A 27,536-nucleotide genomic window follows, 5' to 3' on the forward strand; every position below is an offset into this window, starting at 1 on the left:
ATTGAAACCATTCTGGGCTGTTGTCTGTCTTGTAAAGAAAAATAGGTGTAGTGACTAGTGTTTGGATTGGAACATTAAACACTGTCCTTCGCTCTCTCGCATACACACCCTTTGCACAGCACAAGCATCACCCAGGCTTCTAACAGGACTATCTCATAGTTCTGGCTGGGATTTTGGGGTCAGGGGGATGGTGGGCTGTGCTGACATTAAAGGCAGTATAGATAAGACAAGAAGATCTTTTCTTTCAACACATAGGGGGATGACTCAAGAATAATCTTTGAGTTTGGGAGCCAAAGATTCTTAGGGGCCTATTAATATTGGTTCAAATGATCAATAAGCCCTGGTTTATCTGTGACCTTCACTAGAGAATGAAGAAAGGAAAGAGAAAGTTTTGGTTTGAGTTCTTCCTCTCCCCGCTTCAGGGAACCCCTCTGTGTCTGCCACCTTCTCTGCAAGCATCAAAGCTGCCCCTCTTGCTCTCCCAGGTCCTCAGAGCCTCAGCTTCTCTCACAAGACAAGAGCTCCTGTCAGCCAGCTCCCTCAATTACTGCCTCCAAGATTTACGCACTGTAGATGGAATTAAAACATCACCAAGGACTCCTAAGTTTATAAACAACTAAGGGGAAAAGAAATTGGGTGTTTGGTGAAGGCAAGACACTTGTATATTTTTGCAGCTTGCCAGAGCCAGTGAGAATCCTTCAAGGGTGGCAGCTGAGATGCTTCAGGCAGAAACACACTGTGATCAGGGGCTGAAGCAAGGGGAACTGAAGCGCTGTTTTCTTCCTTAATGTAATTATCAGACACTTGATAGTCTCATGCCTGGGCTTTTGACAATACAAGCTTAATGTTCTATCAAAATCAGTTTAGGCTATGTTAGTCCCCATCTTCATAGTCTCATAAAGATACTTTAGTTTGATTTTCATGCTGTATTTTACTGATGAAATTTTTGTCTATTCATTGGTAGGTACATTTTATAAAATGAATAGTTGTATTTTTATGACAATGCATATGAAAGGGCCACATTGAAGTCACATTGTCTTAAAAATAATTGATAGCTAGGGTTTTAGTTTCTAGATAATATACATAAAACATTTTTCATACCAATGTGAAAATCTTGGTGTAAAAATCCAAAATTTAAGGGAAAACATTCACATATTGAGACTTAGGAACAAAGCCCAATTTTATAAATATAAAAGCAAAATAAAAAGTAAAGCTAAACAAAGAAGAGTCTCTCCCTGCTTCTCCTCAGCACAAGCTTTCCTTAGGTGGACGTTTGGAGTGTGAGGATTCACTGGACAGAGGGAAGGAGACACTGTGAAGGCCAGTGTTCTCTTCATAGTGATGCCATCGGAACCCAAGCTCTACCCTTGGTGGGGTAGATGATCTATGTTCAGGACAGTTTTGAAAATCTGAGAAGCCACAGCTTCTTTCTTTCAAAATCTGAGAAGACAAAATGTAATGAAGAAACGTTTTCTCTGCCTATTAACCTTTCTTTTCCCTTCCAGTGGAACTTCCCCCTGTTGATGTTCACCTGGAAAATTGCTCCTGCACTGTGCTGTGGTAACACCGTGGTCATCAAGCCTGCAGAGCAGACACCACTCAGTGCACTGTATATGGGGGCCCTCATCAAGGAGGTAGGACAAACTAACTCCAGGGGGCTTTCTTCCACTCCCTCATGTGGAGCCTGCGAAACAGAGAGCAGCTGAAGGGTGATACAACACACAGCTTCTTCCAACTTGTGTTTCTTAGGCTGGCTTTCCACCCGGAGTTGTCAATATCCTGCCAGGGTACGGGCCAACAGCAGGGGCAGCAATAGCTTCACACATTGGCATAGACAAGATTGCGTTCACAGGCTCCACTGAGGTAAGTACCTGAGAGACTGTGGGCTGAGGGGAAGTCCCATGAGTAAGCAAAGGGGTTGAATGGAGATGCGAGTGTAGCGTGCACGCTTGTAATCTCCTTGCTGGAGAGGCAGAGATGGCAGGTCTCTGAGGTTGCTTGCCAGCCAGCCTTGGCTACTTGGCAAGTTTAAGGACAGGGAAGAGGGTCTGCCTCAACAAAATGAAATAAGGTGACTGCTTCTTAGAATGACAGACCCTTGAGGTTGTCTTCTGGTACCTACATGTGTGCACATACACGTACATAAATAAATGCCGCAGGTAGTACCCATAGGGTCAGCACCCACAGTGAGCACTCAGGCCCCTCAAGGGGCAACACCAGTCTCACTTATAGATCCCCAATGAATGTGAAAGCAGAAGTGCACACTGACTCTTTCTGATCTTCTCTGTGTAAATACCACCCCACAGACTGGGGCTCTGGGCATTTCTTTTAGTTAAGATATAGGACAGAAGCAAGTAGAGAAGCTGGGAATCTAATCTAGTATATAATAGAGGAAAAGGGAACAACTTTTCCTTTGCATTTCACCGGGTCCTATGATGCAAGAGGCAGCTGACTGCCTTGTAAGCCATAGGGATGCTATAGAGCTCTGGTCAGCAAGGATTTCTATGAAAGGCCAGGCCCTTAAGTGTTGGAGCTTTGCAAGCAATACAGTCTCCATTTCATATCCACTATGCCTAACTGGTACCAAGCATGTGTCATATATGAATTTATGAGTCAAGCCGAACACAAAACCTTTTTCATAGATACCAAAATTTGAATCCTGTGTCATTTTCTACATCAAATACCTCATTTTTTTTCAGATAGTGAAAAATGTAAAGACTGTTTTTATCTAGTAAGTCAAACCAAACACAGCAAGGCAAATATGAGTTGTGGTTTAAGATTCCTGATCATCATGAATCTGTGCTCTGTCATATCTTTGATTCGGGTTCAGATGATGAAAAAATTTCAAACTGTTGTTAGAGTAGATGCTAAAGAGTACCTGCATCTAGTTAGGATTGGGTCAATAATGGAACTAGAAATGTTGTCACTCTCTGTGAGCTAGCGCTGTACCAGAACTGCAGGTATCCTTGTTGGAACCCCGTGGAGGACAGCAGCACTGGGTGTGGACCCACAGGGCTGCAGTAGTCAAGCTATGACACAGTATGAGAGCTGTGTCTGTCACTTAGAGTAGAAAATGGAAAAGAAACAAGTGAAATTGGTTTATAACATGTTTAATACAATATTTTAAAAAACATTATTCTAGCCTATCTCTATAAAATTAGTAACTCCATATTTTACATTCTCTTTACCCAGTGACATCTGTGAGATCTGGTGTACAATTTACATTCATACCACAACTCAGTGTCATTAGCTATATTTCAAGTGCTCTTATAGACATATGTGGCTGGTGGTTGGCATACCTGCCAGAGAGATCTAGAAATTTCTTAAAGTCAGGCGATGCAAAACTAATGATACTTAGCTAAATGATCTCTTATTGGCTTTATCTAAGCTAAATAGACTTGCATGCTAATTTACATTCTCTGTTTTCAAACTTTTATTTGACTTTTACTTGCTATCATAATTTTTATAATGTATAGAACATGCAACCCAAAATGTGGATGTGAAAGGGACATATTCTTCTGGGTGCACTGAGTCTGTTCCTTTATAAGTATTTGCCAAAGACTAGATGCTACAGAGCACCTGCATCCAATTAGGGTCCAACTATAAAGTAATATTCACAAAGCAGCCATCAAAAGGAATTCTGAATTAAAAATGGAGGCAGAAATCTGGCAGGCTTTTAACAGAGTCACAAGAAACTCCATCTTTATCTCATGTGACGATGGTTGACAAGAATCCTGAATAAGATGCTTTCAAACAGAATGAACCAGTATCTACAAAGAATTATATACCACAACCAAATAGAAGTCAATCCAGGAATACAAGGTTGGTTTAATATAGAAAACAGTCGATTTAATACTCCATATTAGTCGAATAAAAAGCAAAAGCTACATGATCATCTCAGTAGACATAAAAAAAGCACTTGACAAAATCTATGTGGCACAGAAACCTACACACAGCATTATTATTCCTTGAAGTAAAGATGTCCCAAATGTCTATCAAATGATGGATAGATACAATGTAATATAGCCACAAGCGGTATTTTATTCAATAATAAATAAGAGAATGAAACATACATAATATGGGTCAACTTTGGAATTTAAAGAACGTGGCAATGACAAGCTGTATATTTTACAATCATACTTAATTGAGAGATGTCTAGAAAAGGCAAATGTATACACTCAAAGCAGATTAGTGATCGCTAAGGCTGAGATGAGTGACTGGATGAGTATGAAATTTCTTGTGGGTTAGCTGTATTTAGATAGCTGTAATCATCGTGGGAGCTGTACAGCTCTGTTAACAAACTAAACTGCCTGACCCACATGCATCAAAAGGAACATCTTAAAGGGTATGAAATGAATCTCAACGAAGTTGTAGAAAGTGAATGATTCTAATGGAGGTTTTAAACTTTGGGTGTTAATAGTCAACATTGACTGAGCAATTACTTCTTAATGCCAGCCAAGTGCTTGTCATCCTACCACATGGCCTCAGCAGCCACAGAAGATGCAGGGGCAAGCTTAGCCCAGCTGGCAAGGCTAAGTAACTCATCTTGCTATATGCTAGTAAGTTACAAGGCTGTAAGCCACACCCAGAGCCCCAGTGCCAGACAGTACTGCACTGCTTTCTGACTGGAGTCTCGTACATGCCTTCAGCAGCTAGGGTTTGTTGAAATCCAGAATAGCAGGTACCCTCAAAGAGGATATTTATTGTCTGTCTGTTTTATTTTTTTTTCCTGAGAGCTCCAACTATTTTTTCATTTAATTTTGTTTTTGCTTATTCACTTTACATCCCTCTCACTGCCCCTCCCAGTCAGCCCCTCCCACAATACTTCCTCCATCCTCCTCCTCCCCTGCTCCTCTGAGGGGGCTTTAGTTTTTGAAGCAGTATTACTCTGCAGGCCACGCTGGCCTCAAACTTATGACAGTCCTACAGCCTTAACCTAGAAAATTCAAGGAATACAAATGCCCAGCTCTCAAAGAACAGAATTTTTGGATAATGCAGGATTCTCTGTGGAAACTGATCCATTGCAAGAGTCATTTAAAAGTATTTAAGTCTGAAAGGCTCTCACCATGGTTCTAATTAATATTTTCTAAATTTCACATTGGAATTGCATCTTTACTACCTGTGTCATTTGATCTGATACAGATCACTTGTCTGCCACTCTCTGGTACAGGAATTAAAGTTGGATCCCAAGGTATCCCAAGCCAGTTTCACCAACCTTGCCTGCACACTTAGTTACCGTCCACTACTAGGCTTTGGGGAAACAGGCAGTGAAATGTGTGTCAGGATAGCCCACAGGACAGTCTCTAAGTGGCCCTTACAGTGTGCCATGCAAGCTCACACACAAAGAAGTTGCCTGGGATGTTTCCTTTAAAATTGCCCATTTTTAAAGATCTGTTCTAATGGGATAGAACCAAAATTCTTCTCATGAAGTTAAGTTGTATCTTTTACATCTAGAGAAATTTCACTGTTCAAGACATTTAGACTTGAATAAAGAGCTGCTTCATTCAAAAATAAAAATGCATTTTTAAATTAAGAGCATTCCTCCTCCCTTATTTTTGAGATGGTTTAAAAAATATATGGTTTTATTTTATACATATAAGTACTTGATGGCATGTATGCATGTGCAGCATATACATGCAGAGCTCATAGGGGCCAAAAGAGGGTCCCCTAGAACTGGAGTTATAGATGGGTTTGAATCACTATATGGATGCTGGGAACTGAACTCGGGTCCTCTGCAAAAACAGCCAGTGCTCTTAATCACTGAGCCATCTTTCAACAATAAAAACATGTAAGGAAAAGATAATTCTCCCTCTAAATTCTGTAGTGGCTACTGTCCACTTGGGAAGGATTTAGATATACCTTCCTTTTAATGTGAAAATATAGGTTATGGGACCAAATAGTGAAGGAAACATGGAGGAAAGGACCCCAGTTCTGGAGACCACTGTGAGTGATGTTGCCTGCTGTCAGTGTGCCATGACACTGGTATTAGTTACATCTCAAAACCAGTCCCACATGCCAATACCAGTACCTTCCAAAGGTCAGTACTTATCTTTCTGCAGTGTAGGGTGGGAGCTAGTGTTTGATGCTCCTTTTCTGCAGTGTAGGGTGGGAGCTAGCGTTTGATGGTCCCTAGCAGTGAGGTACAGTCTTTGTTTATCTTCCCAGCAGTTCCACTTTTGACAGACATTTAAAGTTCCAAAGCTGCAGGTTATGTACCAATACATAGATTTTTTCCCTGTTCAATAAAGTCTTTTCAAGATAATGTGGAAAGATGGGGAAGAGTGCTAAACACTACCTTAAAAACTTACCACACCAGATGAGACCTGTCGAGGAGTCAGTACATGTTTGATTTCCTAATTTCATCCACACTTGAAGGTTCAGCCTGCCTGCACTGGATCTCATACCCTCAGTAACTGGTGAGCATGGGACCTCTGAGTTCTTGCTGGGATACTTAATCTTTATGGAGTACAAAAGTATGTGACAGTAGACAATGGGGAGGTTTTCTTTACAGCTCTTTCCCTAAGTCATCTTCCTAGTCCCCTGGTTATTGTCCTCAGACATATTAGCCTGAACTAATTTCCATCTACAAAGCTATGCAGGGACATACATGCACAGAGCATGTCCAAGATGAATAGTTGATGGTCAGTTGAATTAGCCTTGTAATAAGCAAGAACTTACATTCACTTAGGAAGTTAACTTAGTTCAGCTTGAGTTAATATCCCTCTATCTTTTACTTAGAAAATAAAGTACTGTTCCATGCAGCTTGGGAGAACACTATTTTGCTACTCTTTGCCTTTCTCTAGAAAGCAGTAAAGTCGTAGTTTTTCCAGCAAGAAATTTAAACATAGGATTCAAATTCCATTAAGAAGATCAATTAAGATCACATATGCTAGATTTTTATGTGAAATCTCAGCTTGCTTTAGATGCCTATTATGGTTGCATGCATTTTTGTTACAAGACTTATTGTGCAATCTTTACAGTCCTCAGATTTCCTGCTGTAGATTAGGGATGAGTTTTACTTACTTTGTGGACTGAGAAGGTGAAAGAAACTGGACTGAAGTATTTGGCATGGGGTCTGGGTCTTAGCAAAGTGTCAGTGGAGATGAGACATTATTGTTTCCTAGGTTTTGTTGTTATTTGTTTGAGACAGGGAACTCACAATGTAACCCTGGCTGGTCTAGAACTTGCTATAGTCAGAGGCAGGCTGGAAGAGATCCATCTCTCTAGTCCTGAGATTAAAGGCATGTGCCACCACACGCAGGTATTCGCTATTTTGTTTGTTTATTTGGCTGTTTGAGTGTCTTAAGGGAGGTGGAGAGGATTGAGACAGGGTCTTACTGTGTAGCGCTGTCTGTCCTGGAACTTGACTGTGGAGACCCAACTAGCCTGGAGATCCCAGAGATCTGACTGCTTGAGTGCACCACCACGCCCAGCTATTTAGTTATTTATTTATTTATTTCCTATTTATTTCCAAGTGACATTTATAGGACAATCTATGCTTAGGAAGGTATGGTATAAAAGAAGGGCCAATAGATTTTCCCAGATAAGGGTAAGGATCCAGCTTTCTGTGTGATCTTGGCCTCTTTCCTGTCCTTCATTTTTCATGTTTGGCAGGCTGTAGTAACTCTGTTAAGGTTTATTTGTGGCTTGGGACAACACATTTGAAAGGTCCACCCGTACTGCTTGGCACACTGAGAGGTTTCAGTAAACAGGAGTTGAGTATGAAACCTCCATTTGCAAAGAATGTCTGTCGAGGGCTAGTTCCCACTCTCCTCTGGCAGCTTCCCTCTCCTTTTGTTTGTTTTGCGGCTTTCATAAATAGTTTACAGATATTTTTGGCTTCTAGTAAGTAGCATATGTGTGTTTCTCTTCTGTTTCATGTTTTGAAAGATCGACCAAGTGCTAGCTTGCATAAACTTTTAAAATCCTGTAGGTAAATTAGTGGACTACTTAGAATGTAGCCCAGGAAGAGATTGGTACCCATTGAGCAACTCACGTAGGATTTCTTGCTGTGGTCTAGAGTAGGGGCCACTCTTTCAACCACGGTTTGCCAAAATGACATTCTGTTATTTAGAAGAAGCATGTAATGTAGATGTCATTGCTCTCAGCAGTTGTTCAGGAGCACCTTGCCTGTGGTGCTGGTGGGAACTCCTTCAGATTCAGGTTGCTGGACTTCACCCCAGAGCTTCTGGATTAAGTTGGACTTGGCAGTGAGTCTAAGAATCCTCATTTTAATAAACTTTTCTAAGAATTCTTAATCCATGGTCAAGAATCAGTGGTTTACTTGGGTCGGATCAGTTGGGTCACACTCCACATCCACTTAGAACTCCACGATGCTGGGCATGTCCGTCTATGCTGAAACAAGACATTTGTATTTGCTAAGACCACCCGCATTGTCTTTAGATGCAGTTTCACTGCTGGCCATTCTAACAGGCTCTTCCCAGATGGCCCTGTCCCCATGCCACACAGCGAGAGTGGCTAAGCTCTTGTGCTATGACTCTTATTTGCAGTGAAAGCCATGAGTGTTGCCATCCTGGGTGCCAGAAACCACAGGCTGTTGGGCACTGGTATATTCTTTGTTTTATTTCTGGTTTTCACTTAACTTCTCTTACTTCTCTTGATTATTCTTTTCCCACCAGGCTCTGATTATGTTAAATTTTAATTAACTTATCCCTAATACACTTATTAAACTTTAAAAACTGTCACTCCATACCTTAGCTTAGTTTATCTTAGTTTCAATGTAATTTTCATGTTAGTTGTCCACAAAGGACAAAAAAGAGTTATGTGGTACAGTTAACCTATACTATAACTATTTACTTGCTTAATAGATTGTTACTAGATTTATTGAGGCATGCTCTAGGTACAGTAGATCTCACATGCTTGCAGTGTACAGCATGGTAAGGCAGGCATGCAGAGTCATCCCCTGGGAGCACAGGCTCAGTCAGAGCAGGCAGGTACCACACTCAGGAGTCTTCTCCAATCTCCGTCTTTCTCTCATTTTGATCCCTACTCTTTTGGGTATTTTCTACTTTTTGACTAAATTATTTTCATTTTCTACAAGTTTATATAAATGGATACAGTATCAATAGCTATTTTCACTCAGAATAATTTAATTTGAGATTCGCTTGTATTGCTGTATTAGCTACTAATTCTAACTGTATTTTATTTTATGGATAAATCACAATTTGATTATCCTGTCAGTTGTTATTGGACATTTGAGTTGTTTCCAGATTGGGTTTAGTAAAAATAAAAACCTCTGTAAACAATTCATATATAAACCGTCTCTGCTTCCTCCCCCATTGTGAGTGTGTGTGTATGTGGGCGTGTGTGTGTGTGTGTGTGTGTGTGTGTGTGTGTGTGTAAGAGAGAGAGAGAGAGAGAGAGAGAGAAAGAGAGAGAGAGAGAGAGGAGAGATATCTAGGGATAGCCACATGACCACATAACCATGACAGGTTGAAGTTTTAATACCATTTTATATTTCTATCTGCAAAGGAAGTGCTTCCAACTCCCCCAGTGTTTGATAGTTAATCCCTTCAGATAGTTAGATGATGTTAATATCAGTGGGGTTTTGTTTAGAATTCTCCACTATTAAGAATTTTTTTCTTTTAGTTATCTGCTACAATGTACTGTCTTTGGTAGGGTTTCTTTTAATGTTTGCCCCTTGGGAAGGGAAGCATTGTTTTCTTACTGCAGAAATCTGAAAGTTCTTTTTATATTCTCGGTATAAGTCTTAATACTTTACAGGTCTTAACTCCAGTCTGTGGTCTCTCTAATCGTCTTAACAGTAGTTTAAAGAACAGTTGTTCTTAGGTTTGAGGGGATCCAGTCCAGCAATATTTTATTTTATAGATCAAGCTTTTGACATTATTTCTAAGAGACCTTTGCCTGCCTTAAGAGCTCCTGTTTCTCCCTGTAGGGATTTTTGGTTTTGTTTTACATTTAAGATGCACTTTGAGTTGATTCTTTGAGTTAATTGTTTGTTATGAAATAAAGATTGGAGGTATCTCTTATTCACATGAATGGATGTAGTTGTCACCACTTCTTGAAACGATGCCCCCTCCACTGGATTACCCTGTGTCTTTCTCAAGCACGAGTATCCATATTTATTTGGTTCTTTCTAGATTTTTCTGTTTTACCTATCTATGTTTTCATTCACCAATACCACATGATTTTGATGGCAACAGCTATATTTAAAACAGGAGAAAATACACCAATAACTAAGCGCTCACTCTTATAAGGTGGAGACAGTCTGTGGGCAAGAGAGATAGAGGAGCAGTGTGGTGATTTGAATAAGAAGGCACCCATAAGCACATATATTTGAATGCTTAGTCACTAGGGAGTAGGATTATTTTAAAGGATTAGAAAGATTGGGGGTATCCTTGTTGAAGGAGTTGTGTCACTGGAGACAGGCTCTGAGGTTTCAAAAACCCATGCCAGGCTCAGTTTCTTTCTCTTTCTGCTGCCTGGGGATCAGGCTGTAGCTCTTAGCTCTGCTCCAGTGCCATGTGTGCTGCCATACTGGACTGCCTTGATGATGATGGACTAAGCCTCTGAAACTGTAAGCCAGCCCCAGTGGAATTCTTTTGTGAGAGGTGCCTTGGTCATAGTGTCTCTTCACAGCAATAGAAAACCAACTAAGACAGGGAAGAAGCCAGGAGAGTTTGGGAAGGAGATTCAGGAAGAAGGAGACCTGTAACAGGCTTGGCTGGTAAGAACATGTACCGTAGTGAGAACCATACTCTAGTGTGCATTGTTCAGCTGACTTTTTCCAGTGGAGTATATATTTGATATTTCTCAAGGGAGGCTTCCATTCATTTAGAGGGGAACCAGTTCTGTGTCTTTTGAAGTATCTTCATGTTTTTCAATCTGGAATGACATCAGTGGCAAATGTCAAAGGACCTTATCTAGAACATGAAAATCAAGTTGTGACTATTCATAGTAATAGTGAGCAAGTGGAGGATGCCCACAGGCAGAGCAAGTGGAGGATGCCCACGGGTAGAGCAAGTGGAGGATGCCCACAGGCAGAGCAAGTGGAGGATGCCCACAGGCAGAGCAAGTGGAGGATGCCCACGGGTAGAGCAAGTGGAGGATGCCCACAGGCAGAGCAAGTGGAGGATGCCCATGGGTAGAGCAAGTGGAGGATGCCCACAGGCAGAGCAAGTGGAGGATGCCCACAGGCAGAGCAAGTGGAGGATGCCCACGGGCAGAGCAAGTGGAGGATGCCCACGGGCAGAGCAAGTGGTGGATGCCCACAGGCAGAGCAAGTGGTGGATGCCCACAGGCAGAGCAAGTGGAGGATGCCCACAGGTAGAGCAAGTGGAGGATGCCCACAGGCAGAGCAAGTGGAGGATGCCCACAGGCAGAGCAAGTGGAGGATGCCCACAGGTAGAGCAAGTGGAGGATGCCCACAGGCAGAGCAAGTGGAGGATGCCCACGGGCAGACACATGATTACATCATTCTTATCCCCCTGCCTGGTATTTATTCATCCATCTATTCTTTTTAACTTTTTTGGTTACTTGGAAATCACAGAATCTTGTAGATCAAACATGTCACTTAAAAGTAGATTTGGTCATAGCTTCTGTTAGGATTGCTCCAGGGAGAAGGAACCTATTGACACATTACAAAACATCTGCAATGGTCTGAAACAAGAAGCTTAGTTGAAGTGGCTGCCTTCCATTTTACTTCAGCAACAGCCTTTAGAAAGCAAACAGTACTCAGATTAAAGATAGGATCAGCTTCTCTTTATGCAGCTAAATACATAAGCAATATGTGTAAATATTTAATACGTGAATATGAAAGGCTTCTTTATAAACACAGAGTCAATAAACATCCTCAACAAAGTACGGGAAGACAGTTTGCATTTTGCTTGATATAATGTATTTTTTTTTCATTCAGTTAGATTAACAAACCATGATTTCATCATTAGTCAACAAGATAGTAGGGAGACCATCAAAGCAAACTACAGGAGAGTCCAGATTGATTTGTGCCAAGCCAATGTTTGTAGCTAGCAGCTGTGTTACCACGGATGCTAATTCACGCAGTGGGGTTCTCCTTTCATTTCCCTAGTGGGGTGACTGTCCTGTCCTATGATGCAGACCCATTCCTGCTGCTGGAGTGATGAATCAGGCCAGCTCTTCTCCTGCCCTCCTCAGCCCTTGTAGGCAGTTTGTGTTTGGGGGCAGTTTTAGCTGCTTTTTTTTTTAACAGCAAAGTGGCCTTTTCCTAAGGTTGTGCAGAATCCTGTAGTGAATCAAAGAATTTTTAATGAAAAAATTATACCAGTTTGATATGATAAAATGTTCAAATGTACAGGTTTTAAATTTGTTAGCTTTTCTTTTTAAAAATTCTTGAATCACGAATGTGAAGGAACAAGAGGAAGTGTGGTTCTGTCTTTTCTGGCTGGGGTGCTCTGGTTTCCTGTCTCACTTACTAAAGCAAGGACTCTGCTGTAGGCTCTCTCCAGGCTGAAGTTGAATGGCCAAATCCTAAGAAGCCTGTCCCTTTGACTCAGCTAGTTGGTGGGACATGCATCTTTCTGATTTGAGTAAATCAAGCTTCTTCCTATTAGAGTAAAGTAAGAAATCAGACCTTGTGTTTTTCTTATTTATTTGAAAAAGGGATGGCAAAATGGAACAGCCAGGTGATTTAGACTAAGTTGATCATAAGATCCTGTGCATAATTGTCAGACTCACATAGCAGAGGGACCCTAATCACAGCACATCTAGAGAAGAGGACTCACCACAGAGAGGCATGGTAGAAAGAGCTCTAAGCTCCTGGTTAGCATTCTAGGTCCAGTACATGTTCTGTCACTTTGTGGGTACCAGTCACTAAGTCATTTCTAAACCTCTTTGAGTCCTGTTTTCTTCCAACTATAAAATGTAGCAATAACTCTTGCCTCTCATAATTGCTGTGAAGATTAAAATAGTGTGTGTGAAGACAAACAGCATATAAGAGGCACTCAGTCAACAGTTAACATTAAATGGAGCCATGATGCCAGACAAAAGCTGTCCTTCAAGATGGGTTTTGGCTTGCTTTGTTTTTGAGACCCCTCTCCCAAGTTCTTTTGCAGTTTTGGGAATTGAACCTGGGGCTTTGCAAATGTTACCACTACTGAGCTGTGTCTCCATGGTTCTTAGTGGTAGTAGTATATTTGAATACTCTTGGGATCTTTGGAAAAATAGCCACAGCTATGTACACTTTCAAGGTAGAGTGCAGACACAGAAAAGGCTCTGAGTGCCTGAGCTCCCTAGGTATAGTCAGTCTTCCAGTTGTGCAGCCATTCCCTGCATGAGAGGTGAGGCTAAAAAGATCAGAAAAAAGGGCGCACAAGTCCGGGTTGGCTGCAAGCTCAGGCTAGGATGGGCTTCCCACAGGCCTCTACCTCTGTTGCCCTCACTTTCAGAGTCTTCATGAGTAGCTAGGCTTACTGACTCAGCAAATGTGACTGAAAATTACACATGTACACACACACACACACACACACACACACACACACACACACACACACACACGAACAAATCAAACAGAGCCCCTGGACTGACAAGTTTAGTTTAGTGAGGAAAGCCCACAGCTGGTAAGTAAGTACAGGGTGAGAGTTATGGGCAAAGCACAGTGGGATGGGAGGAGAAGGAGCCAAGCTCCGTGGGAAGGGTGGGAGAGAACGCTCACTACTCAGAGGAGGTGCCCAGAGGGAGATCTGCAAGGAGTTTATCAAGGAAGCCAAGAGAGGAAAGCCTTGCCAGGCAAAAGAAGCAGTTTGTTCAAAGACCCAGAGGATGTTCCAGGAAGAGCGTGTGGTTTTGTGGGGGCTCTGGTGTAGCCGGGCGGTGGTGAGGATCGTGGGAACAAAGGCCAGAAGCATATTCATGGTTGTATTGATTTCCATAGTCTGTCTTTCACAGACAGTGCTTTGAAATTGCTGTTACCATGGGAAAGTTGCCTTGATTCTTTCTGTTTCTTTCTGTTGAAAATTGAACAGATTAATATGTTTCTTGGTATTTCAAGACAAAAATGCTCACTTGGTGTATTTGTTGCCATTCCTGTTTCCATCTCATCTGGAACCAGGAAGTGCAGCTCTGAGAACTTAGAAAGAAAGGGGAGAAGCAGGGTCGGAGACTTAGGGTCCAGTTTAAGAAATGAGCATATGGTCGAGAAAGTTGGCATCTTCAGAAGGTGCGTGAGATCTTTTGTACAATTCTGTTCCCTGTTTCTTAAAAGACACCTTACCTCTGAGAAAGGACCTACTTTTATTAAGGTAAATAATTCATGAAAAAAGTGTATGCAACTTCAGAAACTGTAGAGAGCAAACACCTTGTATGAAAATGGCCTTGAAAAAGCCTTTTGTGTTCTTTTGTAGTTGTTGTTCTGGATAACAAATTATTTTCTTTGTTGAGAGCCAAATTACCTTCCCTTTGCTGCCCATTGCTGTGAAGAGGAAGGATTCTGGAGTGCCGGCTCTCCACTCTTCAAACAGGGTTGGGAGGCAGAGTTGGTCTGTGCCAGCAATCCTGCTGAGAATTAGCCCAGTTTCACATGTCTGTGGGAACCCCTCACTACCCGTGCCTGCTTGGGGTACACAGATAGAGCTGGAGTCTCTGCAGGGAGTGCGGCCTTAGGAAACAACGTGGTAGGACACTATCGCTTACTCTTTCATAAAGAGGGCTGTGTGGGGAAACTCAAAACAGACCTGCTTTTCTACCGCTCTGAGCAGCTGTGGTGCTCTTGGGAAATGCCACTTCTGCTCCTTACGGCAAGAAAAACAGTCTCTGAGTGAGTACAGGCCCCAGGAGTCCCATCTGTCCTTTTAACTCCAGTTAACCAGAGTGCTAAGGGATGAATTTGCTGCTTGGGTTGAGCTTTCATTCTTCAACTGAAGAAGCTGAAACCAGGGAAAGGAGCAGTTTCAAACTGAACAAACTGAAGGCTGTTGGGAGCAGGGCCGCTTTATAGTGCTCAGGATTCTCCTCTCCTCTCCTCTCCTCTCCTCTCCTCTCCTCTCCTCTCCTCTCCTCTCCTCTCCTCTCCTCTCCTCTCCTCTCCTCTCCTCTCCTCTCCTCTCCTCTCCTCTCCTCCCCTCCCCTCCCCTCCCCTCCCCTCCCCTCCCCTCCCCTCCCCTCCCCTCTTTTTCTCCTTTCTTTTTGTTTTCTTCTAAGGCAGTCTCACCTTGTAACTCTAGCTGGTTGAGAGCTAGTTTTATAGACCAGACTGGTTTTAAACTCAAAGATCCATGTGCCTCTGTTCTTCAGTGATGGCTTTGAAAGTGTGCGCCATCAGAAGCCTAGGACTTCTGATCCTTAGGACCCAAACCATCCCGCAGCCTTCCATACCGTTCTATGTACTGGGCACATCATTCCAGCATGGGATGGGAGTGGGAAGAGTGTGCTGTGTGAAACCTTTCCACGTTGCAAAAGATTGTAGACAGAAGCCAGGTTCTTATGATTTCTATTTATGCCATATACAAGACTTTGTTTACCAAACTCTGAGTTTTCTCTTTTCATCTACACGTTGCCCTGTTTCATTCAAATGGACTTGACTCTCATACAGTTTGCCCATTATCTTGACTCTTACGGCTCCTTTATCCAACATGTGCTTCCCACCTTCTGGACATGTAGGAAAGGGTATAGAATGGAGAACCACACCCAAACCCTCCCCTAAGAACGGGTAGTCAACCTCAGGGATATTTGTCTTATGTTTTTAATCACTCTTTCTTAGACTTTCTAATCCCTAAGTTTGGTCTGACACCTTCCCAAGGAATTGTGTATGTAATGCTTTTGCTTGATTCACATGGCTTACAGACAGACAGGTTCTCCCTGGAGTCTGACTTTAATCACATCACTACCCCCCTACTTTGGGGTTGCATTGATTATGTTTTTTCTTTGTGGTGATGGTAATAAGGGACACTTCCTATTTGGAGTCACTTAACCTCTCATTCTCCAATCCAGGGAAGATTCATAAATTGGCAGTATTATTTCTGGAAAAATATTTGGTCTTTAAACTAAATATCATGGACAGGCTTATGACGTCTGATCCTGCAGTTAATGAAGATTTTTGCATCCTTGCCCTGTTTCATAGGTGAGGATCAGAGTAGCCTGACTGAGTTGGTTTTAGTGAAGAACTCTGTAAATGTTAAAGTACCTCTATGCTTTAATCTATTTGGATCTAGTATTAAATTAGACCAAGCTTTTTCAAAGTGCACTACAGAGCCAGCCACATTTGTTGGACACCTTCTAGGTTTTTATGGGAGTCTTTCTAGCTGCAAGTTCCTTGTTGGCAAGGGACTAAGCTAGCCTTGCACTTGACAGAGAGGAGAACTCTGAGACTGTGCTGAATGCCAGAGGTCTGGAAGCAGGTGGATTTTTAGAATTGCTCTGTTCTGTTCTGTTCTAAGGCCACTCCAGATGGAAGTGCTTCTCCCATTGCTACCAAATCAGTCTCTCTTGGAGGCTGAGCTACAACTTGAGCTTTGTCTAGAGACAAAGAGGCCAGGCATTATTCATCTCATATTTGGCCTGTAGTATTTATCATAAATAATTGGTTTCTAAGGAAAGGCTGGCACAGGAAAAAATATTCTCTGATAAACATGGCCTGTATAGTTACTGTAGCCATGAAAATAATCACTGGACCGTATACCCAGTGGCAAAACCTGACAGCTCACACACCAGCCTGATGGTCCACTCATCCTGATGAGTATCAGCTGAGCTGGTACTTTCTTTACCTGCCCTGGCCATTTATCTATTCAGCATCTTGCTCAGTGTAAAATGCATGGCTTCTCCTTGATGCAGCTTCTTTCTTAAGTTCAGGAGCTGCTGTTTTCCCTTTCCACCAGTTTGTGGTGTAGTGATAAGATTTGTGTGGTTTGTCACACACACACTGCATTCTTTCTTCTTCTTCTTTTTTTTTTTTTTTCATCTTTTAGGAACTTCATTTTCCTTCCACCTTTTCCCCCATTGCTCAGGTATCTGCAGAGCAGCTCAGGACCACTCAGTGGTGGCTTCAACCCACTCAGTGGCCTGCGCTGTGGTATCAGCTGACCAGTCCCCAGTGGCTGGCTGCACGCTCCAGTCTTTTTGGGGGAACTGCTGGATGGGCATGGACGGTACCTGCACAGCCTCAGACCAGTCGGCCTCCTCAGGCTGAGCAGTGAACTCAGGAGCTGGTGCGGTCCATTCGCCCTGAATGCAGAAACCTGCTCCTCCTTCTCAGTCTCCTCTGGGTTTTTATAGAAGTAAAGCTCAACCTCCCATGGGTGCTCATGGGACATAGTACTCTGCATGCATAGTACTTCCCGGGCCAGCATCCACCACATCAGACCCACTGAGTGAGCTCTCTTTTGTTCCATGGAATAGCACGGTCCACATAGCACAGAGAACACTGCTTCCTTGGTGACATAGAAAAGGGGGCAAAACAGAGGGCAAAATAGAGAGGGTTGGGTGAGCCCTCAGGCTTGGGCCTACAGTCAGCCTGCTACTGACCAGCTAGGTGACCTGGTAATTGATGTTCTGATTCTTAAATCTGTTATTCTCTAGAATGAGATAGTACATACTGTGACGGGTTGTGGACAGCATAAACAAGTTAGGACATGTAAATGCCTGCCCTAGACTCACAGCATAAGTGGCATGTTCATGAATTCTGTAACTGTCTGCTGTAACAATTCAGTTATTTATCTCCCAAGACTTTAGAATGGAGACCCAAGCACATTGAAATTCCCCACAAGAGGAAGCAGTCACAGATGCCCAAGTCTTCAGGGACTCCTCAGAAAGTGCTGGCATGGAGTCTAAGAGTGGCTAGTGCCTGAACTGTCCATAGATAGATTTCTCCCTGTTCCTCGTGTCTTGGGTTCTACTCACACTGTTGTCCATCCCACCAAAGGACCAGAGACCGTTTTTGTGTCTGTGTGTTTTCCTCTCAGAGGAGAGTGAGAATATGCTTGCTTGTCTGGAAGCATGCCATTTACTGAGCCTATATTCCTAGTTTGTGTAGAGAGAGAAGAGATCTAAGCTAGAGGACAGCAAAGGAGAACTTTGCCTGGTGAAACCAAAGTCAGTCCATTAATATTCAGGACATGATTTTAGCATTTTCTACACCTTGCTGAGTAATATTTTTGTGCAAAACAAGAAACTGATTCTCTGTGTTTCAGAGACTATCCCTTCTCTGAAAATAACAAATTGTTCTGATGTTCATGGACCGTATAGTTACTCTAGACATGAACAACATTTTCTTAAAAGGAAAAATGATAGTGAAGCAGAGTTGCAGTAAAACACAAAGGCATTCAGTCCAACTGGCACTCAATATTGGCAACTGGGGCTTTTCCTGAGGTAATTACCATAGTTGGGGAGATCTGGGGAGACCTGCATTGGAAAGTCTGGTGGTTCCTACTCTTACAACCACCTGGCTATGTCTGCATTAAACTTGGAAGGTCAGGCTCTCCTTGCTCCTCAGCCCTGGATGTAATTAGGATGTTTGGACACCTACAGTGTGCTAGGCTGGGTTCTAAGAGCCATCTGTCTTACATCACAGTATCTTGACACATCTAAAATCTACTAGGCTGGGTTCTAGGAGCCATGTATGTTACATCACTGTATTGTGCCACATCTAAAATCTAATCCATGTTTAGTGTTTTTATCCTGGTTTACAGAGGAGGGAACTAAATCTCAGAAAGCTTACTAAATTCCTCAAGATCTCACAGTTGAGTATAAAGGCAATGAAAACTCCAGGTAGTCTATCTGGGAGAGTTTTCTCTTAACTACGCCTCTCCACTGCTTAAGAATTCAGTATCCCAGTGCACAGTCTCAGTAAAGCAGCTAAAACATCAGGCATAAACATAAATGTAGCATTTCTCTTAGAGCTTTCTAAAAGTTTTATTTATTAGTAGAATTCTATAAAAGTGACATTTCCTCAGCACAGGACCAAACTGCTGTATAGACTACACGGCATCTCAATGTTTTCCATGAAGTGACCCGTGTTCTCCTGTGTAACACCTCATTTTGCAGGTGGATGCTTTGAGGTGTAGTTTTTGCACAGGGATCCATTAGGGACCTCTGCCAAAGGGAAGTTGAGTCACAGCACAAACTTGGCAGCTTAGCCACCCACATTGGGCATGGTGGGGCATATATGGCACTGCAGAGAGGTCTTGTGCTGGACAGGGCCTTTAGACTCTTGTTGCCATCAATTAGTGGGAGTACCATACCCAGAGAGTGTCATCCCTGCTTAGGCAGAACCTGAGGGATCTGGCAACTTCAGTCTTCTGAAAGCATCCTCCGCCCCTGAAGTAGTATGTTCTTTCTTGAGCAGAGCCTCTCTATGGTACATTCCTGTTTCCATTCAGCACATTCAGTTTCATCATGACTGATATCTACTTAGTGTCAAGTGTTTTGTTTTGTTTAACTGCCTCTCGGTCACTGGAATTCTAGATGAATACGCATTTACAATATCACAGTAGGTAGAGAGACCCCCAAGTATCTAGAATATTTTAACTTCAGCCCAAAGCAGAGGCAAAGGTAATTTTGGAGATAAATGAACAGCTTTTTATTTAGATATGGTGTCTTTCAGGTGCAGACAATTGGCCTTTTACCCCCCGCCCCCAGAAGCTAGAGTCCCAAGGGAAAGGCCATAATGTGATGGTGAAACCTTTAGTCATGTGTTGCTTGCCTTTTGTCTCCACCAAAATCGTCTAGCCCATGTCTTCCATGATGAAAGGAATGCATTCTTCCCATGCTCTCCAGCACGGCCTTCAGCTGTGTTCAGCTGCTTATGTTTTGTCCTCCCAAGTTGACCACAAAAGTTGTCCTTCGTAATTATTTTACCTTTATTATCAATTAACTACCATGTCCTGTTGTTCCTGGAGCTGGCTCTAACTGCTGCCTACAACTGTATAAGATGTGTCAACCCTCTTTGCATTCCCTTCCTTTCAGGTTGGAAAGCTTATTCAAGAAGCAGCTGGAAGAAGTAATTTGAAGAGAGTAACCCTGGAACTTGGTGGGAAAAGCCCTAATATCATTTTTGCAGATGCTGACTGTAAGTGGCCCACAGATCTCTCACATGTCCCAGAATGCTACCCTTCACCTTCCTCTTCTGTATGTCCACTCTTGACAGAATATCTAGCGTATTATCTTTGAAGTAAAGGGCATCACAGTACTCTGAGGAGGAAATCATTTAATACAGGGGGAAGAACACTAGCCAACCAGCGAACAGTTTAAGGTCATTTCGACTCTCTGATGAAGAATGGGTAGAGAAGATGAAGGCTCTAAGACTCTGGTACCTCAAATAGTCTCTGCCTAGATTTAAGAAATCTGAAACTTCTCTACTGGGTCTAGTGTCTGTCTGGTCATCAAAACTAAACGCTGCTTCCAGTGTACTGGCTACATTTTCCCAAACCCATGCCGGCTTCTCTGCTTATTCATGCTAGCTCCTTGTCCTTGTTCCTGGAACCCTGGGTGGGACAAACCTTACAGAAACACAGATTGGTAACCTAGGAAACACTCCCAGAAGGAAACCTCCTAGTCTGTGCTCTTATCTTGAAAACCTCTCCAGAATGAACTTCCCAAGCCCTTCAACCACACCTTTCCTACCGCAAGCATTTTAGGCGGCACTCTTCCTTGGCTCTAAATGGCAGACGTTAGGAGAGAGAAAGTGGAGTGGTTGAACCGTGTCCCACCTTGGGCTTTGCTGAGTTCACCTTTAGCATCCTTGTCAAGATTAGAGATCTTGGGGCTAGAGAGATAGCATGTGCTGCTCTTCAGTGGACCTGAGTTCTGTTCCTGGCATCTGTGTCAGGTAGCTCACAACTTCTGTAGCTCAAGCTTCAGTGTACCTGCATGCAGAAAGACCCACACAGAATTTAAAAATTAAAAAATAAATCTCAAAAAAGTTAGAGATCTTGCTCCTCTTCTTGAGGAGCAGGCAGTCTGCTGTCACTCTAGTGATTCAGTCAGTTATCACAGATTGATCAATATTATCCTGAACTGTAAGACATCAGAAAGGAGGGGGAAAGAATTATCACACTGCTGTTGAATAATTCCACATAGAGCAGAGATATAGTATCTGCAAAGAATCACTGCTGTCATAGTTTCGTCACCAAAAATATAAGTAAATATATAAGATCCAGCTCACTGGCCAAATGTTTAGAATATATGTTTACTTTTCCAGTCATATTCTAAGCTTAAAAGACGACATCAAAACTTTGATTTCTGATTTTCCTTAAAACTGGAAAGGTTTGGTAAGCTCTTTCATTCATGTATGCTAACAGTCTACTCTGATGGCTTCTGTTCATTTCTATTGCATTTCTGGATCATCTGGAAGATTGAGTTATCATCCTGGGTCTTTTATATGGTGAAATTTAGATTTCCTGTTATGAGTGATGAGGGCTGGTCCTCTGTTTGCCGAAACAAGAAAGAGGTTCAATGACATGAGGTTGTTGAAGTTCACATAGCAAGTATTGTCTGATTCGAACACAGCTAAATTATGTTCTCAGTCCAGAGCTACTCACTGGCATAGGCTAGGATGGGCAGGGCATCACATCTGGGCCTTTGAAGTGGAGAGGAAGGTGGCTCCCTAGGCAAGCCACAGGCAAGGCTGTGTTGAGGACATGGATGCTTCCTCTTGTAGTGGACTACGCTGTGGAGCAGGCTCACCAGGGTGTGTTCTTCAACCAAGGCCAGTGCTGCACTGCAGGGTCTCGCATCTTTGTGGAAGAATCTATCTATGAGGAATTTGTGAAAAGAAGTGTGGAAAGGGCCAAGAGGCGCATTGTGGGGAGCCCCTTTGATCCCACTACTGAACAGGGTCCTCAGGTAAGAAACCAAAAGGACTACCCTTGTATAATTTAATCTGGGCTGGCTAGCACACTGTGTGCTAATAGGACCCAGCGAAACAACCTCCCCTTTCAGTCACCTCCTTATTTCTATACCTTATCTTCATAGTTGAAAATGCAGGCACTGGGGCATTGCCTCTCTTTACATTATTAAATACAACCTCCAAAGAACTATGGAATCAGAATTACATAAGATGTATTTTAAACTGTGTGTGTGTGTGTGTGTGTGTGTGTGTGTGTGTGTGTGTGTGTGTGTGTGTGATTAAGCAGGAAGATCTCTGGGCATAGCAGGGTGGATCTTAATAATGTAGTCCCACCCCAGCCTTCTCGCCACTTGTCAGATGCTCTAGTTCTCTCGGCTACCCTTCAGTAGTCTATAACACGCAGAAATGGAAAGTGGCTGACTGTCTCTTACTTTGACTGTGTTGTACCCTTAATGCAGTGAGGACATCACAAAGGTACCTCCTGAGCAGCCAGGATGCACATTTGAGCACCTTGGGCTATCTGTAACCATCAGGAGAGGTTCCCAAACCTGTGGTTTTAATCTAATCCGGGTCAGAATTTGCAGGGGTTTGTCTGAACTGGCTCTTATCTGGGACACTAAACATGGGTTTTCTAGCAAAGGAAACCACTTCTCAGTTTGGGGACCTCTGGTGAGAAGATTGATATTCTAGCTAAGAAAACCTGACTGAATATAGTTTCTTACATCATTCACCATAATGACTGAGTGAGAACTCCTGTGTTGGCTTCTTTTCCAACCAGGAATCTTGCCCTTAGGAAGTTTAATTCACTTCTTTAAAGGCAAAGCAGGAATTCCTCTAAGATAAACCCAGTAGTACCTTAAGGTGGTGCTGAGAGATCTTAAGATAAACCCAGTAGTACCTTAAGGTGGTGCTGAGAGAGGCTTTGTGCAATTCGTTATTTTTGTCTTTTTAGTGCTAGAATATGGCTTGCTTAATTATTCATCTGGATAGAAGTTTCCTTTATTAGAATATATAAAGAAGTATAAGTATCCTTTACAGACACTGTGAATAATCATTAAGCCAGGCCTCTAGCATTGTGATAAGTTTTAAAAGTCTTGACCTGGTATTTCAGGTTAGGCAGTCATCAGAGTTCTTTGGATTCCTCCTCTGTAAAGTACAACCATATAAAATTTCCACTTTTTCATTGTTCAAACTTTAGTAGGTAGTATCAATTTCATGTGATTTGATTACATACATTTGGGGAAGAAAATCACACAAAGGGGTTCATGAGAATGTGTGTTTATTTCCCCTGTAGATTGATAAGAAACAATACAACAAGATCCTGGAGCTCATCCAGAGTGGTGTGGCCGAGGGCGCCAAGCTGGAGTGTGGAGGCAAAGGACTGGGAAGGAAGGGCTTCTTCATTGAGCCCACCGTGTTCTCTAACGTTACCGATGACATGCGGATTGCCAAGGAGGAGGTATCACGGACATTCTTAGGACACACACTTTACCCGGGGGTTTCAGAGCATTTGAACAGTAATAAATTTTAATACTTTCCATCTTTGCATACACTATTTGTTGCAGATCTTTGGTCCTGTTCAGGAAATTTTGAGGTTTAAGACTATGGATGAAGTTATAGAAAGAGCCAATAACTCAGACTTTGGACTTGTAGCAGCTGTCTTCACTAATGATATCAACAAGGCTCTCATGGTGTCCTCTGCAATGCAAGCTGGGACAGTTTGGTAAGACTTCTATCCACTGGTGATGTAGGGGGGCCTGTGTTAGTTCTCACTTCAGTATAGTCACTAAATACTAACTTTATTTCAAAGAGAGGGGAGGCAGTTAGTCCAGTGAGCATGGTCAGACTCTTGCAGGCCTTTCTTGGCCATGTTACCTCATGGCAGATGTGGTGGAAGAAGAGGTCACGTGACCAGACAGAAGCCAGAGAGCAAGATTCAGGGGTGGGGTTTGCTCTGAGAGCAGCTTGCTCTTGAAGGAACTACCTTAATCCCTTGCTTCTAGGGCAGCTCCCCCCCCCCCATCCCTGGACTGAGGAGCCCCTCCCAGGTCCCACCTTTAACAGCTCCGCCTTTCTCCAGTGTCACCACCCTGGGGATTAAGCAGTCAACATGTGAGCCCTTGAAGGACAAACAACATGAAAACTGTGGTAGGGGGCTACAGTTCTCAGGGGCCAGGGTAACAGATACGGGTCCTCAGCAAAGATGGTGAAAACAGCAGCCAGACCTCAATCTGAGAAAGCTGTCATTAACAAGCTCAGAAAAATCAAATATGAATTTAAAGTTTCTTAAAGAAATACAGCAGTTGGATTATTTCTGTGAGGTGGGATTCATATTAACAGTGCCATTTTCTTCTTTTAGGATCAACTGTTACAATGCCTTAAATGCTCAGAGCCCCTTCGGGGGGTTCAAGATGTCTGGAAATGGGAGAGAAATGTAAGTGTCAGAGATTCTGGTGTCTCCATAGATGAGTTGTGTCAGCACAGAGGGTGCCGACAGAACAGTTTACGTCACCTTTATTCCTCCATTCACAAGCTTTGTTTATGCTGTTAAGACAGGGTCTCATTCTGCCTCTAGAAATAGCTGGAACTTTGTTGTATCAGATAACCTCAAACTTAAAGTAATCCTCCTGCCTCTGCCTCCTGAGTGCTGAGATTACAGGTGTGAGCTACCATACTGAGCTTACTCTACCATTTTACTGAGCATAAACCCATATAAGCTGAGTATCACTTGGTATTAAAGTGAGCACGATGCAGCTTCCTCACACTCCCAGTGGAGTATGACAGAGACAATAGATCCATGATTCAGCTTCATCTTGTAAGGATTGAGGAAACACCCCGTGCTGTCTGGTGAGGGCAGAAAAGACCCCACCCCCAGGAACACACACTATTGCAGTTTTCAGGGCTGGCACTCAGCAGCTGCCACGCCAGGGCCCAGCTCCTGCCACAGGAACCTTTCCCTGTTCTGTTACAGCTTTGGAAATCTCGGGTTGGTGCTCTAAAGCATGAGGCTTTATGTAAAGCCTGACGGCTTGTTTGCATTCATCCTCCAGAACAAGCTCCACAGCTTGCCAGACTCCCATGACTCCTGTACCTACAAGGGGTTAACTCCTGGATGCCAATCCTTTTGTGCCAAGTCATTTGTACCACCTGCTCAGTCCCTGTAGATCCTCTAAAGTTGGAACTGGCTGTCCTGGAACTCACTCTGTAGACCAGGCTGGCCTCGAACTCAGAAATCCACCTGCCTCTGCCTCCCGAGTGCTGGGATTAAAGGCATGCACCACCACTGCCCGGCCAGGGTTTGCTGATTTAAACTGAAACACATCTCAGGATCTTGCAGAGAAATTGCCTGGAAACTGAGGAGATATCAGAGTTTTGAAGGCTGAGATGCCTAGCATATAGTTGTCTTGGCAGAGCCCAGTGGAGATGAATAGAAGAGTTCTGTAGTGACAGTAGTAGGTGTCACTTTATCCTCTTGGGCCACTACAACACAACCTTCTTCTGACAGTGTAAGCATTAGAAGCTTACTGCTCATGGTTCTGGGAAGTATGTTCAAGGTCAAGGTGTGGCTGGATTTGGTGTGGGAAGGGCTCACTTCTCACAGATGGCACGTACATGTCCTCTTGAAGTTCAGAGGACAGGAAGTGTGCTGGAGCCTCTCCTAACAGGGCTCTCGTCCTGTTTGTTAGGGTGGAGCCCTCATGACTTAATCAGTTCCCAATGGCCTGGCCCACTTGTTCATACTCTCACATCATGCAATAGGTTCCAACATACACATTTTGGGGTAACACAAATAGCTGGATCTCATCAGCTGCCCTCAGCTAAGTAGCTGCTGTTTATCTGGCTTTGTGCTAACTTCTTTCCTCACGTTATCCTCTTTGATTGTTTACAGTGATAGAGACACACTTCCCTTAGCATGCAGATGACCCAGCTAAAGAGCTCAGGAGTAGAATGCTCAAAACTTATCCATCTCACAGCTAGCATGTCACGTCTGACATCCAAGTCTAAGCCTCAGTGGTTTCAGGTAGATAATGCCTTATGACAATCAGCCATGGAAGCTTAGAGGCCAAGAACAGGGATTCTTCTGGAACAGACTTCAAAACTAACACAGTTGTCCTGAGATGCTGATGACCTGTAGAAACAGGGCCGATGCAGAAGTAAACTAGACAATAGACTCAGTGCAGACTTCAATATAAATTGATTGGTTCTGAGTAACATTCATTGGATGAGTAGTGGCCAGGGGCTCCCTTATCTGACACCCTCATTTAAAGTCCAGCTGTCTCTCCATTTGAAAGGAGTGGCTCTATTTTCTGAATCTGTGGCTCACAAGAAGGAACACTATCCATCCCTTTTCCTTCTGCCATTACTGAATGACTTTCTAAAAGCAAAGGGTTGGTTCACAATCTACTAACCAGTAGTGAACATGCACAGCAAAGCTCTTGACTTGGTCTGTGGAGACTGCAGCACAGTAGGGCTCTGTGGGGGCTGCTGTTGAATAAGTGAAGTGTACAGCATTGCAGGGATCAGAGGGGCCTCAGGAAAGACGCTGAGGTCAAGGAGAAGCTCAGAAATGAGGGAGATTGGTGTGAAGGTCTGGGCAGTGTCCCCCATGGTCTTGTACAAGGCTTTGCAGTAGCCTTTTAAGGAGGGGGAGAAGCTGAGCAGATAGAAAATATTCTTTTGAGTTTGGAGGGCGGAGCAAGGTAGTAGAGGGGAGCATGAGCAGAATCACTCTGGGAAAGGTAGGGATGCTGTCTGTGGGATGTGCAGGGACCCCATTAAACATGAAGAGGGGATCCACAGGCTTCACACACTGCAGCTGGCATCTTCTAGCCTCTCAGCGTTGAACTGTCTGGGTGGAACAGCTCTGAGGCTACGAGTAGTTTGTATAGTCATGTTGCTTGGATGCAAATCTTGGCACTTCTGCTTCCTACCTCTGTGACTTTGTCTTCCTAAGCCTTGATGTCCTTCTCTACATGTGAAATATGAGAATGGTTATAGAACCTGCTTAGGAGTGTTGCTTTGTGGGTATGTTAGGATTAAGTAGATAAATGTGTAGTGGCAATGCTGGGAAGCCTTCAGAGAGAAGCTGCCAGTGGTAACAGAGATGGGGCTCCTGGGAGGGTGGCTCTTCTTACATTCCTTAAGGGACATGTTACTTCCAAACTGTAGCAGTGCTCCTTCCTCCCAGCCAGTAGCACCAGCTCTTCCACCCTCCTGGGCACCTAGCCTTGCTCTCCACACTTGTCTTCCAGCCAGAACTGTAACCCACCTGGAATCCCGTTCTCACAGGAGTTGTCTGCTGTCCGCTGCCCAAAGCCTTCCTGCACACAGGACCTCTTCTTGGCTCACATGTGGTCCTAACTCTCTGCCCCCACTCCTGAGGCTGCATTCCACTTGCTCTCTCATTTCCTGCCTCTGTGGCTGTCCTCCCCCATCTTTCTGGAGTGTCGGGAGGGACAGTCACTGGTCCTAGGAGCACTTTCCTCAGTCAGTGTTTTGCTACAGATCATTAACATGGTGAATCACCAGTATGAAATAAACTCGTAATAACTGGCCTGTGGCTATGGAGTCCAGTTCCATGCTACCCTGTCCCTCATCAGAAGCAGGCCCTGATGGGATTCAGACTTTTGATGACATGGGAGTCTTACCTCTTCCCAGAAGAAATGTCTCTTTGCTAGAAAGTTGTTTGGGGACACAGTTTGGCTCTGCCAAACCATATATAACAATAGTCAAGAAAACCTGA

The 27,536-nt window shown here is 43.4% G+C and overlaps 1 protein-coding gene across 1 annotated transcript in view; it reads left to right on the forward strand.

Moving 5' to 3' along the window:
• The window catches only part of Aldh1a2 (aldehyde dehydrogenase 1 family member A2), a 78,360-nt gene that overhangs the window by 44,813 nt on the left and 6,011 nt on the right, over nt 1-27,536 (forward strand). Inside the window, exons 6-12 of the mRNA XM_076926236.1 lie at nt 1,506-1,634; nt 1,750-1,863; nt 19,912-20,014; nt 21,605-21,789; nt 23,088-23,252; nt 23,359-23,516; nt 24,153-24,227. Of these exons, the coding sequence (XP_076782351.1) occupies nt 1,506-1,634; nt 1,750-1,863; nt 19,912-20,014; nt 21,605-21,789; nt 23,088-23,252; nt 23,359-23,516; nt 24,153-24,227 (929 nt within the window). The remainder of the gene's footprint in view (nt 1-1,505; nt 1,635-1,749; nt 1,864-19,911; nt 20,015-21,604; nt 21,790-23,087; nt 23,253-23,358; nt 23,517-24,152; nt 24,228-27,536) is intronic.

Source organism: Arvicanthis niloticus, chromosome 27 (assembly GCF_011762505.2).
Source record: "Arvicanthis niloticus isolate mArvNil1 chromosome 27, mArvNil1.pat.X, whole genome shotgun sequence".
NCBI lineage: Eukaryota > Metazoa > Chordata > Mammalia > Rodentia > Muridae > Arvicanthis > Arvicanthis niloticus.